Raw genomic sequence first — 18,706 nt, forward strand, 5'->3', positions numbered from 1 at the left:
TGCGGGCTAACCGTCAAAGCCACGCATTGTATTCGTTAAACTCATCGATAGCTCTAAATATATCCCATTTACAACTTCGACCGTCATAACGTAGACGGTTACCATGGTAACATGGGAAAATAGGACAGATTTTATCTCTTGTAAATATTCCTCCTTAATTTTGATGGTAAGATGGATTGCGTGAAAGGTAGCTTTTTTATAAAATAATGGGGCAAACGAGCAGCGGGAATACCGAAATGTTCATCGACGGCTATGGACATATGCAATACCAGAGGAACAACAGATGTAACCGGCCTATTTGAACGTGATATACTTGCTTCCTGAAGGACCCTAGTGGTAGCGTGGTAGCGGTTTAAAAACATGATCAAGTAGTGACGATTGAGATGACGGAAGACGACCCCGCAGGATCCTTATCCAGGAAATCTTACTGTACCGACCTTACAAGAGTGGGATAAGGACGGGGAGATAATTCATTTATTGTCTCCTTCCGCCTTTCATTCCACAGTCATACTTAAAGCTAAAGCGAGGTAAGATAGAGAAATCGGTATAAAAGTAAATTTTCTAGAATAAACCTAAACGTTTGGTGCATCTGACCGCATAACAGTATTCGCACGTGCGCCGGCGTATCTCCGGAACAATATGGCGGACATCAAAGGGACCGGACGCAATGCCGCCGACATTTTCTTACGACAATTATAATCTATGGGGTGTCTGTTGTCTGTTGCTATATAAGTTTGCAGATCGATTTTATTATAAGTTGCGTGGTACATATAATGTTTTCGTATAGCTTTATTCCCTTCCCCTTATCATTCTTTGCCTTCTCTACAGAAAAAATATCAAACTTCTCCTTTTATGGATTTTTACAATTTCATCTTCATGACATAAATATCAATTACGTCCATTTATCGTTATGAAATGTGCTTCAAATTGTATTAAAATAATACACGAATACGTCGCCAAGTTAAATTAAAATCTATACCAATGAATATAAAATTCAATTTCGAATATGTGACAAAAGTGTAATATTCCACTTTTATAGGTAGGATGATGACGTCATGAGTGCGCTACTAATGACAGACATCATTATAACAATATACTTGAAACAATTTAAAATAACTTAATATAAATATATTAATTTTATTTTATTTTAATACTTTACTGTGAATTACAGTTATTTCAAATTGAAACTTATACATCTTGACTTTAAATTCTCATTTCGATTGGATCTGAAATTTAAAATAAGTAGTAAATGTTTTAAGACAAGATAAATAAATTTTCATTAATTAAATTTAAAATTTAAGATAAAATTGTCAATTAAAAAGTATGTCAGAAGTGGGATTCGAACCCACGCCCACAGAAGTGGACTGCGACCTGAACGCAGCGCCTTAGACCGCTCGGCCATCCTGACGGTGAAAAATGAACCGAAAACAACTGTTACTTATCACAGAAGCTTCAAATATTTTACAGCATATTTGAAAACCTATACTGTAACTACCAAGCTCTTACAAGCTATCAAAGTCTCGCTTCGCCTTTACTAAAGAATAACCTATGAATAGAATTTAACGGGACGTCTTGAATTACAAAGACTTCCTTAGAAAGGTCATAAGTTTGCTGTCTTTCTAGTCCACAAAACGAAACCCTAAGACACCTGGCCATAGTTTGACGTTTACTTTTAGTTAACTGTTGTAACTACATAGATATAATGTTATTAGTACAAAAAATAGTAGCTATGTGTTAATTCAGACTATGTTCTACATCTATGCCAAATTTCATTGAGATCCGTTTAGCAGTTAAATCTACAAACTCTAACAAACATCAATAGATCCGTCCATCAATCCAAACTGTCGCATTTATATTAGTAACTATCTGTTCGCTTGCGGCTTCATCCTCATGAAATTATAAATTTTTTGTTTGCCTTTGTCATGAAAATATATAGCCTAAAGCGTGACGTAAGTGTAGGGCATTTTATTAAGAAAATAATCATTCAAAAACATGCTGTAATTGCTGAGATCTTAGGCAACAAAGAAGTGTGTGTTTATGCTTTATTATAATAAGTATAGATATACAATTGATTAACTTTCTAATAGAAATGTCTTGTGTAAGTAATAAGCTAAGACAATTTCTAACCACATTTAAACACCGCAGTGGCTTTGTTACTAAATTACATGTAAAATAATACATGCTCTGTAAAATAGCTCATTTTAACATATTGATATGTCGACATTTCCCTATAGCTATGAATAAGCTTAAAAGAAAGCGACGTTCTGTCCCCACAATATAGGTATTGTCCAGAGAGTGCCTCTGTTATGAACGACTGAGTGGTCGATGGAAGATGAGGATTGAACTCATGATAACAACAACTAGATGTGTCATCGAGTTATCGCTTTAATATAAAGACTTCTGTATAAAAAAAGATAAGTGTGTGTCAATTTATTATATCAGTATTTACTTTGAGTATTCATTCGTAATATTTAATTATTGTTACATGTAATTTAAACCAAATTAATAATGTTAAATATAAGGAATCTAGCTGTTGCTCGCGATTTTGCCTGCTTGAATTAAAATAAAATATAGCATGTGTTACTGACTGATAACGTAGCTTTTTACTGTTGTTTTTTAAGATTTAGTTTTGTTTGTAGTTTTTGTAAGCCACATCCAGTATCTGTTTATAATTTTTGAACATCGGCGTCGTATGTCAACGTGGATCGAAGCCACTTCAGACTGTCTTCACAGACTGATAAGTTTTTTAAAGAACCCACACATCGTAAGTACATCCCGAACAGTATTCACCATGTTTTAAAGCATTCCATTAAAAAGCCCATTATGCCACAAAAATTATCTTGGACTAAGCTTATTTAATACCATTATTTTATCTTTATTTAATTCACTTTTACAATACTATGAATTATTTAAAAAAAAACGGCACTTTAATTGTAATCGAGATTCTCTATATTGAGACCAAGAGCTTTTTTGGTACTATGATAAACAAATCATTGCTTAGGCTGGCTAAGTTTGACAAAGCCTCATTACACTAAGCCCAGTTTCCTAAGCTCATATTTTAACTAACAAGTTATTTAAAACATTCATTCAAGTTGTACAGAGAAAGTTAAATATTACATCAGTTCAAATACTAGTTAAGTTAGTTCTAAGTACGAGAAGACAATAACATAGAACTCGTTGCTTTGCTTAAGCAAATAAGGCAAGACATTGTAAGTCCAGTGCGTCCATTCTGTCTTACATGAAAGCTTATAATGAAGCTTTTGAATAGCTTTAGAGATAATAATGCATTACCTTAATTAGCGGTATAAATTGTACAGATTTTTTAATTTGGAACTTCCATATACTTTAACTTAAACTTTTAAACTTGGTGAAATAAAATCTGAAACCCAGCATTTACAAATTCGCATTTAGTTTTGTTAGGAACGCTTGAGATTTTGTAAAAATTTAACAAAACTAAAAGCAGCATTTACGTAATTACTTTGCGCAGTCTCTCCAGTTTACATTTGGCTTAAAAGTGTTTAAATTTAAATTGCAAACCTAATTTTATTTTCTACATATACATATGTACATACTCCACTAAAATGTTATATTATAAAAGCAAAAGTTTAGATAGATAAATGATTGTTACTGCATATCTATCAAACTGTTTAAATGATCTTTTTGAAATTTGACGTAGAAGATATTCTGGAAGAAAATACAAACTATTATGTTTCTCCTCGCGTCATATGCCTTTATGAGGATTTTGAGCTTATAAAATACGTATCTTATGGCTCTTATCCAGACAATAATACGTATAAGTTACGAAGGCTGAGGAAGCAGTGAGCTGGAATGTGAACAGGTGCCAACATTTTAATATTTTAACACAACGACGGAGGACTCGAGGAAATGCAGATAAAATATGTAACAGCACTTGCATTGAAAGAAATTGTAAGAAAAGCGCCTTAAAGAGATATACCTTATTCTTTCGACCTACGACAGTTGTAGATTGAATTTTAATATTAGCCTTAGTTATAGTCCCACGGACGCTTTAAAAACGCGCATTAAAAATACGTTGAAATAAAACAAATGTATTATCATGTATATTTTTATACGGCATCACTTGCAATACGCGACACTAATTATAGCGCAGTGTTGCATTTAAACACTGTGCCAAAAAAATAAGGGTTAGAGCGTTTGTATAATCAGAGCGTAAAAAAACAACCGAGCGTCAGAATAGTGCCCCTGCGAATCTGGCTTTACGCCGTACAAACTCTTATTAGAAGATTAAAAATCAATGGCACTGAATAGAAAACAATTGCTAGTTCTTGATAAAACTAGCAATTGTTTTATTTAAACAGAATTTTTGTAACTATAACAATGAAAACATATTTTCAGTGTTATTCCTTTGTTTACGACGATTATACTACCAATAGTATGTGTATATTCGTATGGGTTCCGCTTTTGGAAGTATAACAAGGAAATATCGAATGCTGAAATTGGAACATCGGCTTGCAGTATTCGTCAATTAAGACGATGTTGTGGCAGCTGAATAGAAATGTTGGCAACACATAGCTGATGTTCCACACATTTGATACTGTTTTATGACACACTAAGTTTTACTAAGATTAATTTAAGTAAATAATAAAGTTCTGATTTGAAGTAGCTATTTTTATTCATTAATTGCCACAAAGTTTTTCAAGAATCGGTTTTAAGTGAAATGTTTGTGGCATTGTGTGGCAAATGAATAAAATGGATCGATAAGTATTTAAAAGTTCATGTGACTACCTTTTTTTTATAAAAGCAAGTATGTTAAGGGACAAAATAGAAATATGAAATTTATTTTTAAGCTGCGGGTGAGTTAAATGCCAGGCGACACCGAACTTCGGCACTATTCACTGATTATATGGTGTGTGGTACAAACCATAGGCGATTAAGAATTTTAATTTTAATTAATTATATTTTGTCGCCTATTAGGGCATACATCTTCTTCACATTTTGCCGCAGATTCAACAAAATGTTGTCAGATTATATATTTCCACACACATCTTGAATTTATAAAGATATCAGCTGATTGTATCATAATTTATACTTCTGTGACAATAGTTCAACCTTTATAGCTTTGAATTATTTACAACTTTCGCCATCTAAACATTTATGTAAGTCCAGGTGAGCACATTTTCAATTGAAGTTTTCTTATAAGGTGAATTAAATACTTTTAATTTTTACTTAAGTATTTCAACCGCTACTCGCTTATGAATTAAAATGTAAATGGACAGTACACGTGCGTGTATGTTTATTATTTGCTGTCATCAGGAATGCGCCGTGTTTTAGTCCGCGGCTCGCGTCAAATGCGTTTCTTTTACATCACTCTGAAATATTTATATTTTATACTTGCATGTTAAAAGTACACGCCTCTACTGACGCCGGTGGGGCTGGCTTTATGTTCAATATACCCCGAATGATTTCTATATTTAAGACTAAATATTTTCAAACTCTTTAACTTACCTTATATAATAACATAGTTAGCAGTTAGGTATTAATATTTTCGTGGTTATGTCTGTTGTAATTGGGTAAATTTATAATCTATGATATAATTACGTTTTTGTTTTTTAATCTACATTCGTTCATTATAACTGTCATTCTGCCAAAGTGAAAAATATTGTGTTCATGTCCTCGAGGTAATTTTTATTTTGTCCCTATTTCTCAATAATTCTCAACAATGTCAATGTGTACAAGTTGAATAAATACGTAGAAGAAGAAGATTCAACGAAACGGGTTAAATTTTGAGAGTAGGTCAGATGTTTGGGATTCGATTCGTCTACAAATATACTATTTTAGTTATATATTAAAGAAAAATACGAATTGATCTATCAGTCTGTTAAATATACTTATTGGAATTAACTCTGGCGTGTACAGTCCCTTGAGGAGTTGGTGTCATTAAGTGAACACCTACATGTGCGGTCTCAAGTTACGGATAAGGAATTTTGGTGGAGGGTTGAAACATTACTTCAGTCGAAGTTCTCATACTAATACTGTTTTATCGATATTGAATATTACAATTTAAATTAATGGAACTGTCCTAAATCCATAAATTTTAAATAGATTAATAAGCGAAAACTACATCGATTTAGTCGTTTTAAAGTTGGTTCAATTTGCAATTTAATTTTTCAAGTGTTTCAGTTTGAAAATTCTTTCAACGACCCTTGTTCGGTGGAAATTTCGCAGTTTTCAACACGTCCAAGTGTTTATGTCTGTACTCTTGACTTTATGAGTGAAATAACTTTGAGCTGGAGCTGGAGTTTTTTTTTATTATTATTTTAAAAGCTCTAACGATTTAAAGCTTTTTAATTTTTCACCCGACTTTCGTTATTTTACAACTATTTAATAATACTTTTGCAATATAAAATTTGATCATAAATTTTATAATAGTATCAAACGCATTAATTAAAACCACATACATCTAAGGATCCATTCACACTAGTTATTGTGTTCCGATATGTGATACTGTTATCAAGGGTATCGTTTTCAAGATGTCATGTGCTTGCATCGAAATACGTAACAAATAGTTGGGGCTACCAGATGCGAGCGGCCATGTTGCTTTGATAGTCATCACTCAATATCGGATTACTTGGGAAAATCTATCATGTGAGAGAATCTATGATTAATTGTTTTTTAAATCTGTGACCACATGTTTATTACATGCGGCAGTACATAAAGTGTCACATACGACTGTTTAAATATGGAATAAATGTAAAGGTTAAGGGTGGGGACTACCGATCTTGAGGTTACGGGTTCGAATCCCGCCATTCGAAGATTGTCGTGAACCATATCCTAGCACAAGCGTCGAGCTTAGATGATTAAAGGAAATATTAGTAAATTAAAATAAAACCACTAATATTAATAAAAATAAAGATCTAAATGGGAAACGTAAACTATTTTTTTAAATTTATTAGTAGAACCAAAGGTCTGCTAGTGTGGGCATCAACAGATTTAACGTACCACAAATTACAAATATATTTCTTGACTATGACTTAGTGTGAAAAGTACAAATTGTAATTAGTTTTTAGCTAGTATAAATGCAATTGTAATAATTCAATCATAGACGCTTTCAATAAATAAAATAGTTCTTTTCTTATTTAAATCAGTTCGCGAACTACATAGGTAAATCTCAACTCTTTTGTTTCAAGATCATTAGAAGGCTACGTGAGCAATTAATTTCAAACAATAGAAATAAAAAATCGCAAGAAGAAAAGAAGCCCGCAGTTCCCACGGTCCTTTCTTAGCAACCGCATATAATTCCGATACTATTCCATCCCTAGTTGACATCTTTAACATCGCATAAAGCATTGTCATCTCTTTCTCATCTGACCTACCTTTGTACCTCCAGTATTACTTGAGACGTATGGTAGTTACACACAGAGACTGTACAGTAAGACAGAGCTTTTCTATTGTTTAATTGCAACCCTTACGATTAATAGGACACTGTTCTGCCAGCGTGTGCTGTTTTGTCTTACTCCTTTACTATTCTGTCACCGTGTGAAACTAGCATTATGTGTCATGTTCCTCCCCGTTTCATTGTCTGTCCGATTGCAATGAAACATTGACCCAGTTTTCACTGGAAGTAATCCTGTGTGACTGTAAATGTGAAACCACAGTGGAAATGACACTTACAATGGTACAATAGTAACAATGAATGACAAAGATATTACATTTTATTGTAAACGTAGTCAATCGTTTTTATTTAATCTGGCACGATTTTAATAGAAATATAAAATGTAAACTTCAATGTTTGAGCTACGTTTAGTTTTAACTGAAGAGTTGTACTGTCCAGATAACCCTGAGCATGTGTACCGTGTTTACACAAAGTTTTAACTGACTGAGTTCGAATCTAGTATGTTAGTTGGAACTGACCGTTTGCAAGGGGCTTTATTATTGCTTTGAAACTGTAGATGCGATATTTACACTTTGGAAATTTTAATATGAATAAAAATTCTCTTCTTTATGCTACTGTTGCATATTTGAGCGGTTTAGATACGTTTTAGAAATGAGGTAAATATTATGAAGACTGATAAAGCCGTGAGAAGCCGGAGCGTAGCCACGTGGGAATATATTTTCCATAAGCTTGTCAAGGAAATTTTATTCCAGCAAAGTCCTAAGGTAGCACTCATGATACTGAATTGAAAACCACCTCGTTTTATTAAATCTAGTTATTAAACACCAGTGGAGTAAAAGTTGCTACATTTAACAATATAGTTCCTAAATAAAAAGAAGGACATACATAAGTTAGTTCAGACATATTTAAAATAAACATTTTATAGTTTGTTAAAAACATTACCTATTCATATGCTGCGTGTCCTTAGGAGGGGGCATTGGAGTGGGGATCCTCCGGCCCCCCCGCATACCTCCGCCACTCATCTTAGAAATCCTCCTTGCGTTGGACCTGAAAAAAAAATACAGAATTCTTGAAAACACTCAAGAAGGATGAGGTACGGAATTAATTATATAACCAGTTTAAATAGTAGCCGGCTTTCCTTTTCCCCCTATCCCTTTTGAAGTTAACTTAAATAAAAGTTGCTTTTATTTATTTCAAGCCTTCAACACACATTGCTCTATTCTTGTTTAGTTTGTACTAGGAAGAGTATGCTCCATTTGATGATATTATATTTGAAACTAGATTAAATAACTACTGTTAATATTTAACATTCGACCTTTTTTTAGCTTTTAATTTCTTTAATATGAACTATTCCAATACACTTTATTCCCGTGAAACCAACTGAAGTTGTTAAATTAGTTTAAGCATCTTAATCGGGTCTAGAACGAGCTAAAAAGGAAAAAAAAATAGTGACATTAATAAGATAAAAGGAATAGAAAAGAGAAAATTAATAAAACAAATGAAGAAAACATCCTAAAAGAAATTCTCATATCACATCACACCGAGTTCAACAATCGATGCAAATACCGTATTCGTAATGAATGTGAAGAGGCATCATCATTTCCATTTTCCCTGATCTTTATTTCAGTTGGATAAGAGTGATTTTGCTTTGAAATTCGCCACTATTTGAGAAGATAAACTCGTCAAAGGGAGGTATCAATCCTATTGTAACAGCCCTCAAGTCTGCGGTGAGGAGTCTTTGTCTGAATAAATACGGAACCTCTTTTCTAAAATTCGAGAGAATGAGCGGTCATTGTTTTTTGGATCCTTGAAACAATTACTGCCCGATTAGGGGATTAGGTATTGTTATTTCTAATTGGACAAAAACTGAAAAATAAGAACAAGAATATCTTTTGCACACTAAGGATAATTACCAGTGTTGCCATTATCAGTGTTTGACATTTTAACGCCTTGACATTTTAACTAAGATTCCTGTATTTAAGAAGCCAAAGATTTCCCTTAAAAAAATTATTCATCTTAGTAAGAAACAATGAAATTAACTGTTATTTCTTAGTTTTAACAAGTAATATTAAAAAAAAGACAATAAAGTTTTCACATTTATAATATTAGTAGGATAATAAGAGTGAGAAAGACAATCAAATAAAAGTTGGGATCTCATTTTTTTCGAAGTCGCTAACTTTGATGAGAATTTAGAGAGCGAAGGCTACATCCTATTTATATTCATTAGCACCATACATTAACATAATATTGAAAGACGTTGTTCTGCCGGAGCGGATCTTTGCAAATTCAATTTCTTTATTGCGAACGAAAGAAAGTTGGGAATAATTCAACTTCGGTAGAAGAAAAGCAATTATAGAAGATCGTGATGACTGAGAATTGTTTTGGAAAAGAATGTTTTAATTTACACCATTTTATTTAACTTGTCAGCTAAGAATTTTGACGTATTCATCATCATTCTCCTTATCCTACTCCCGTAGGGTCAGCGCAACAGGTTTTTGTCCTCCAAATAACTCTATCATACGTCATCTCAGTCATCACTCCCTTTTTGATCATGTCACCTTTCACGCAATCAATCTCTTTCTAGGTGTACTTCTACCGGTGTACCTCTACACTCATAACTAACGTTCTCCTTGTAACATGCGATTCATCCCTCATAACACGCCTATACCATGCTAACCTTTTATTCCTTACGTCTACTACTGGGGCTACTCTCCAACTTCCTCTAATTTCTATTTCGTATCTAAGAATCTTGACATATCAGTATACAAAATCTATATTAAACTATTAAAAAAATGACAATGAGATCACATTTTTTTATAAGTGCTTTACTAAGAAACATGTCTAAAAAATTTAAGAGTTCGTTTTCGGATGGTTTTATCTAGAATTTAGATTTATATATTCCACATACATCAATGACAAGGAAATCTCCTAACAGTGATATATACGAACATAAAATACCGAAAACGAGATTCGAGATACACCAACGTTAACCGATCTACAGTGTCAATGATAAGAGTTACAAGCGAGATGAATACTAAACAGTCATCACTATTCTCATAGACTTATTACAAGGGAATAAGGTTGCTTTTACTTAACAGTAGTAGATTTGAGGCAAACGCTATGAAGCCTGTCAAAGGAAGGATGCTTGATAGCAGAAGCATTGTAACCTTTCGTAGCGAAACATCTTTGTCTGAGGCGCCAAGACTAAACGGAAAGTATTTCGTTTCGGTAAACAACAGCTCTTGTTTTAATCAGAACAACAATTGATGAAAACTTGCAATGTAACATCTACATTGAAGGTTCATTTCGGATGTTTATTTTTGAGTTTCATTCACAACTATTAATGAATGTTCTTTAAATGAAAATATAGATAGAAACATTTTGTAAATACTGATGGCATCAATGGTACTTAGAAGTATGAAGAAGAGTAACTTGAAAAAAAAACTCGCGTTCCGTTTCTTTGTTTTATTTTTGTCTGGTCCAGTGATGGATTTGAATTTAATCATCACAATTTGTGACGGTTTAGGAACACAAAAGCTTTGTAAAGTATAATAAAAACATAACACAGAATGCTTCCAGGCTTGTTGAATTGCAAACGGACTAAAAATTAAAGAAAACGTAAAAAGAAGAGATGAAATAATTCCCCTTTGTTAACATAAATATTGTGCTAATAAGAATGCTCACCGGTTTTTACTTAGATAATAATTTTTTAACCTAAATTTATTAAAAATATAATGTTTTAAATAAAATATTTTAAATACCAATGACATACTTTGGGAGATTATTAAAATAAACCATCGTACTCGAATTTAAATGACATATGAATTCTAAAGATATCATTTAAGACTTTATCAAAATAGGTGCTCCTGTCGCTGTTTCAGATTGAAAATTAAAAATGCGAAGTCAGCACGCCAGTTGGACTTGGATCCTACATTCAGTGGAGCGTAGAAAGACTCCAGATGTTATCTCCAACGGTATCAAGATGTGCCGTGTGTCACGACCTCTCTTATACTTTCTTTGCATCTTTCCAAGAAAGGATTATTCTATGAAAATTAGATAAGCTTGTACGCTAGTTGGACGTTGTGTTCTATATTTGGTTGTTCTTTTGTTTTTAATTAAAATCTTTTTTTTAACTGTTACGATCAACACAGTAATTTTATGAACTTAATGTGTGCGAAAGTTTAAAACAAATTCACATGTATTTAATATTCTAATATAAAAATTAACTAAAATGGGATCATTATAAGAAACGTATGAATCTTTATTTTATGTTAAAAAATGCATTTGAGTGTAAAATCTCACATGTGATTTTGTTTACGAAAAACATTTTGCATTAAACACATAATAATCTCTTAAGATATAAAAAAATTAAAAACAAACCTTAACACCAATGATTAGAGTTTATTTTTGAATGTCGAATGAAATGTTATAATCGTACAAATGATCTATTAAATCCGAAGTCTCTAGCGACTGTTATTGCAGTAGGCAGCGATGCGTCAAATCAAAGGCTTTGATTACCAGGTACTGAATATAGGTACCAGGATTTTGTGATGGTTAGTCTATCTACCCAACATTGACATACAGTCTCATGAGTTTCAGGAATTTATAAATTACCGTTCATAGCAAACGTTAAATAAAAAATGATAGAATTTTTTCTGCTCGCGGTTTTAAACTATAATTGTCGTCTAAATTAGTTAATAAGAATTTTAGTTGAATTCAATAATTATTTAAACCGAATATCGATAGTTCAAAACTGTTCGATATGCGTGTTTGTTTCGTCACTATGATACCTGTCTATTAAGTATGGCATTTGCCTTCATACAAATTGAATTAGGTACTTCATATGTGTCATTTATCAAACTAATCTATCTTATTTAGACAAACTATAAGTACCGAGAGCGGCAACATTGTGCGATTGTCGATTGTTTCGCAGCCAATTCAACTAAAAAAATCGAATAGTGTGCGCACCTTCATATAAGCTCAAAGGAATCAAAGCGCGACTGTTGTGCGATAATTTAGTGAAAGGTGTGTGCGCTAACATGTGGTGGGATAACTATACCATGAAATTCTCTAGAGTCAAGCTACTTAATAGTCAGCTCCGGGCTATCTTCCGTGTCTGTAAACGGTACTGTAATTTAGAGAGATTGAATATTATGATTCGTCACACTTTATCTTGAAGTTTGTACATATCGATAGATACATAGGTTGTACAGGTGTACAACTATTATAAGCGTGGAATTCCACTGCTAAACACCTTTAAAATTATTATACTGTTACTTAGCGTAATCATCTTTCTCCTTACCATTCTCCCGTAGGGTCAGCGCAACAGGTTTTTGTCCTCCACATAACTCTATCATACGTCATCTCAGTCATCACTCCCTTTTTGATCATGTCACCTTTTACACAATCCATTTCTTTTTAGATCTACCTCTACCGGTGTACCGTTCCACACTCATAACTAAAGTTCTCCTTGTAACATGCGATTCATCCCTCCTCATAACATGCCCATACCATGGTTATCTTTTACTCTTTACTTCTCTACTACTGGGGCTACTCTTAAAATATGACTTAGCATGAATAGGGATAAAAATAACTGTATTAAAATAAACCATATACTGTAATACTGTGTTTTTTTTTAACCAAGAGTTAATGACGCGTTAATCAGCAATTAACTCGATAAGGCGCGAAGTTTTACATAAACGAAGCATAATGAAGTGTTCGTATCTCGCGGTGCGTGCCGTCGCATTGACCTACCAGACTTTTCATACTTTCTTGATTTAATTGGACATTACCCTTTTTAAATAATGGACGAAGGGGACGGCCCTCTGAATGGAGATGCGCCCGGGGCCCAGAGTGTTTCCTATTTCGTAATTATATAAAAAAAATGTAACATTTAATTGAAATGAAAAAAATTTTTAGGTTATTTTTATTTATATTTCAATTATAATAACAAAGAAGAAACAATGTTGGTAAATAATAAGACTAATTCATTCGTTAATTATTTAATCTCAAAGATATACAAAACACATGAAGTTTTATAGCTTTTTGTACACGATAAAAAGTCTTCAATCTTACAAAATTTACTGCTGCACTCGGAACTGTAGAGTTGAAAGCAAGTATATCCTAAGGGAGTATGATAATTGAACAAAGAATTATTTATAATATTCACATTTTACAGAAGGCTGTTTTTAATATTACATTTACGCGTTAGACAGCTATCGAGCAGACGGGCCAATTTGTCTATAAAATGTTCAATATCGTACGGCGCGGAGTACGCGCGGAGGCTAAGGAAATGGTATTCTCGTTTCAAGTCAATGAAATTGCATCTAATTCCCCGCCAATCTCGTCTACGTCTTTGTGCTCCGGAGAGCTATAATCAGCGCCGCACAACATCTAATGATCGACTCTTTGAGACGTGAAAATTGTTTTTCGTCGTGGAAATACTCTTATACTTGTATATGCTAAAATATACGAATTGTTTACAAATTTACTATTTGAGAAACGAATAGATTATGTCTATTTGAAGTGTAATTTAACAGTAATTTGTTGTACCGAAAGACGTTTAAAGCACGCGCATATCTTTGACAAAACTATCACACAACTGTCTAATCCCGCTTTGATTCCTATAAGCATATATAGTGCGCACATTACTCGATTGCGAGTTCTGGAACTAAACAGTTGAATTGGCTGCGAAACAATCGACAATCGCAAAACATTTGTATGATAGTTTCGTCAAATGTGCGCCGCTCTTAATGGTCACTTACCGCAATAAGAGGAGACTTAGTGTAGAGTTACACTAAGTCTATTAACAAAAAAATGTAGCAATAACTAAAGTATGGTTTACTTCTTACCTAGTATGTTTTTACAGTTATCTAGAAAGTTCTGTCAATCAGTATAAACATTAAATATATCAATATATTTATTTACATTAAGATCAGAGGATACGACGCTGCACAGGAAATATTACATAGTTGTAGTTCATATGAGTACGTTGTAGAATTTATAAACATCCGCGCGTCTTAGAACTTTGTAAACTCATTTAGGTAGCTTAATAGCGTATCCTAGCTGTTCCCGTGCGGCTTCATCCGTATGAAATTATGAAAATTTTATTTAATTGTTTACATTTGTCAAATTATCAAGAGCAAATGTCAAACATGAAAAGCTTTGGTAATCTTGTTTCCTTGATGTTGGCAGCAACTTATGGTCTCTTTCCCACATTAGGGTTTTTATCCAAAATATTTACACCCTAAGATAATTGGCATGAAAATATATAGCCTAAAGCTTGGCGTAAGTGTAGGGCTTTTTTTATTAAATAAAAAATTATTCAAAAATATGCTGTAATTGCTGACATCTTAGGCAACAAAGAAGTGTGAGTTTACGCTTTATTATAATAGTATAGGGTTAAATCTTAAAATTACTAAATTATTAGGAAGACCTCTTTTTGACTGACTTCACAAAAGAAGGAGTTACTCAATTCGTCTCTATTTTTTTATGTGTGTTACGGCATAACTTTGCAGCTAGTGGACCGATTTTGATAATTCTTTTTGTTATCCGAAAGGTAGCGCTTGCAGGTGTGACCAATTTTGTTTGATTTTTGTGTTTAAAAAAAGATTAACTATGCGGTCAAGTACATAAGAAATATAAAGTTCGTAAGATACGGGTTTCTTAAAATCATTGGGTTGTTTTAGCTCCCGATATTTCGGCACATGTTCACGGATTTACTGATCACAATAAAAATAGAGCTTAAATAATCCAATGGTGGTAAAAATACTGTTTTAACGAACATTATATTTGTAAAAACATACATAAGGAATTTATTATTAAAGCAAGTTATATTATCTTTGAACTTCCACTAGTGTCAAAATGGATTAAATATAAACGGATTACTCGTATTTCGATGAACTTTTTAAAGCACACATGTTATCGAACGCTAACCTAATACCCCCCTTTTAATTTGTAACATAAAGCTGTTGGTACTGCACACACTCATGCAGCAAATAAATCTCCCCTATTTGTTTAGGGACTTCAATAAGCGGGCCATTCTTTATTGATGTTTACTTAAAAATCTACTCACTATATGAGAGTAAAATTGAACTGTACGCAAATATTGTGATTTATGAGGATCTGATTTAGAATTTTTAAACATTGACACTGACTTATTATTTATACGAGACTTCACTTGCGTCAACGTTTAAGTCAACTAGCTGTTGCTCGGCTTCGTCGTGAAATTAAAAAAATATAATAGCCTATATACTCACTGATAACTTAGCTTTTTAATGGTGAAAGAAATTTTAAAATCAGTCCAGTTTTTGAGTTATTTCAATACATAGAAAAATACAAATCATTCCTCTATATAATAGTATAGTTTATGATAAAATATAAAACGGTAAGCGCTTTCTGTTAATATTTATTTCTCGCCTTTTATTGCACAATCAATATTTTATGCTCCGTTATTATGTGTTTTTAATTGTAAAAAATTTAACATTATAATTGGTGATGATACCAAAAACGTATTCGCTTGCTGTTGCCGTGAATAAAACATCTCTCAGTATGCTGCTGTATTATTACTGCACAAAAATTATGTAAATATATAATACCGACAGCAAAAACACTTCAACCTAAACCTTATGCAATCGTATCGATAAGTGATCTTAGAATATTTATGATAGTCGTTTCAAAGGTAAAAAGTGTACGCACGAATGACTGCGTTCAGCTCTGAACACGTCCGAATTGAATATCTCTAGTATAACGCAAACGTGAAAATCATATGCTTCAGCGAATCTTGTCCAAGACAGATTCAAAAGACGTTTAAATATTACAAACACATTGATGTCTGGAAAGAACAGGATGTATTAAAGCTTTTAAAATATCTAAATACAAGGCATTTGATACCTACTATCGGACAGTAACGACGCTAGACAGGGGCCGCCCTGGTCACCGGACTTAAAGGAACACCAAAAGTCTAAAAACAGTATAAATTCACCCAGGGCGCCCTACCTGCCTCTGCTATTAGGTTAGCCGTATATACTTAAGACATCCTGTATAACAATTATACAATAATTACTTTAGTATTACGGCTTCTGCATTGTTAAGGTCCTGTTTCTCTAGCCTTCAAAAGGTGAAACGGAGTTCATAATTGTCCTGATAGTCTATTTGCGTTCTATAGCTTACGTAATAAAACCGAACTCTGGTATCCCGTAACCCAAACAAGCGTATGTTATAGTTTTTTTCACTGTTCACAAGCGCGGCAGTTCAACGCCTGTTCTGTTATTCTTGCACCTTGATAGAGTTAGTCTGTAAACACAGGGGGCGCTGGCATCGCGTGTTTACGCGCCAACGATTGATCCGCCGACGAATGGTTTCATGAATTTAAACAATCGCGCTACTTCCAAGATTCGGATCTGGATTTATTATAAATTAGATGTTCCACGGACGGATTCTGAAACGAATTGTGAATACTTCGCCTCGTTTAAATCTGTGACGTCATACAATTTGGAGTTTCAACGTTTACCATATTTAAGACGCTGTTACTAATTTTGAAATCGTTTCAGTTGGCTGACGGTGTCACAGTGATTGCCGAATTAATTAAAAAAGCATATGAAACCCACTAAATCGGACACGTATGGGGATAGGTATAATGGGACTTCCTCGTTGGTTACCTGCAACTTTTTCTCTTCTATAACAATCATAGAGTAATGGAAAACAGAAAAATAACTTAACAACTATGAAAAATTCAACCAGTATTTTAGTCGAAAACAAATAGCCCTGAAGAATTTTATTTATAACTATATTCTCTACCATGTTTGAGATTGCCGGCGGTACAAATGTGAGGGCGGCATTGAAATTTTGTCAATGGCTTGTTTGTTTGATCTTTGACTTGACTGTACTCGGTGGTCCATTAACAGGGGTTTGTTAAAGCGTAGTTAACAAGAAAGCTTTTACAAAAATATTTAATGTAAAAATACACAGTAAAAATTACAGCATCGTAACCTAAGGGTTATAAAGGTTGAAATGCAGAAAAAAAAATACGCTTTAACTGACACACTCAGAGAAATGATCATTGAAATGGAGTTACCCTTAGTGACGATTATATTCCTTAGTTTAAAATTTTAAGATATCTACACTAGTTAATTAATTAATTAATTAACCGTTAATCAGCGAGTAGCATATTATTTTTTCCAATTACTGCTGTATTTATAACTTGTAAAATAAAACTAAATTAAACCAGTTAGTGTAAACGCTTTACACTTTAGAAAATATTTCAATTAATCAAAGAACACTTTATTAGTCCAGTCGCATTTAAATGACTCGTTAAACATCTTTCTAATGATATAAATTACACTTTCAAACATTTTAAATTATATCAACTGTCACATAACTTCGTTTAACTAAATTTGCATAGAATTCAACATATTAATAAAATATAAAATCTACAAGCTGTAGTTACCATAGAGACGGCAAAATGATCATTAATCACACTAATATTATAAATGCGAAAGTTTAGATTAGATGGATGGATGTTCAAGGTTGCGGGAGTGCACTGGATGCGGGCGGCACAGGACCAGGCATCGTGGCAATCGATGGGGGAGGCCTACGTTCAGCAGTGGACGACCTAAGGCTTTAATGATGATGAATGATGGATGGATATTTCTTAGTTTGTAGCCTAAACGGCTGAGCGGATTTCGATGAAATTTGGTACAGATGTACAGGATGGTCTGAATACACACAGACTCACTTTTGTTTTTTTAATACCACGCGGACATAGTCGCGGGCGAAGGCTAGTATCGTCATAACACTACAAAACAGCAAAGCTTCCCTAAAATAAATCAATCGTGTTAAAGAATAAAATCAATACATATATTATGTGATTCGATTCCGGTCCGGATCGATTAAGCTTTAATAGTTAATTATAAAAGGGCTCGTTCTTGTGAGCGGAAAGAACAAATATTTGTGTTTAACGAACTATAAACAACGGATGCAACTATAGTTACCCATTGATAAGAACTAATAATACACGGGAAGACACATACATTGTCAAGTATTCGTTGTAATAAAATCGTTATATCTTTATACGAAGACTAGCTATTGCTAAGGATTTCGATCCCGTGAAATTAAAATACAAAATATAACTCATGATACTAAATTACCTTTCTGATAGTGAAAGATAAATAGGCCTAGTAGTTTATGCTTTAATCAAATATATACAAAAATACAAATCTTTCCCCTTTATAATATTAGTTAGTTATAGACTTCATATAAAGCATACACAGAGAAGCATAACGAGTTCGTATTTCAAATCAAAACGCGTCAAAGCACTGCTTTAAAAACATCATT

At 33.1% G+C, this 18,706-nt stretch overlaps 1 protein-coding gene and 1 non-coding gene across 2 annotated transcripts in view; both read right to left on the reverse strand.

Moving 5' to 3' along the window:
- LOC106106721 (kinesin-like protein CG14535) overlaps positions 1 to 8,415 on the reverse strand; it is a 197,891-nt gene extending 189,476 nt beyond the window's left edge. Inside the window, exon 1 of the mRNA XM_013287358.1 lies at positions 8,315 to 8,415. Coding sequence (XP_013142812.1) covers positions 8,315 to 8,394 — 80 coding nt within the window. The 5' untranslated portion in view covers positions 8,395 to 8,415. The remainder of the gene's footprint in view (positions 1 to 8,314) is intronic.
- Positions 1,325 to 1,408, reverse strand: Trnal-cag. The gene has a single exon. It is a non-coding gene; the product is annotated as a tRNA-Leu (tRNA).
- Positions 8,416 to 18,706: the final 10,291 nt, after the last annotated feature.

This window comes from Papilio polytes, unplaced genomic scaffold (assembly GCF_000836215.1).
Source record: "Papilio polytes unplaced genomic scaffold, Ppol_1.0 DF822178.1, whole genome shotgun sequence".
In the NCBI taxonomy this organism is placed as follows: Eukaryota; Metazoa; Arthropoda; class Insecta; order Lepidoptera; family Papilionidae; genus Papilio; species Papilio polytes.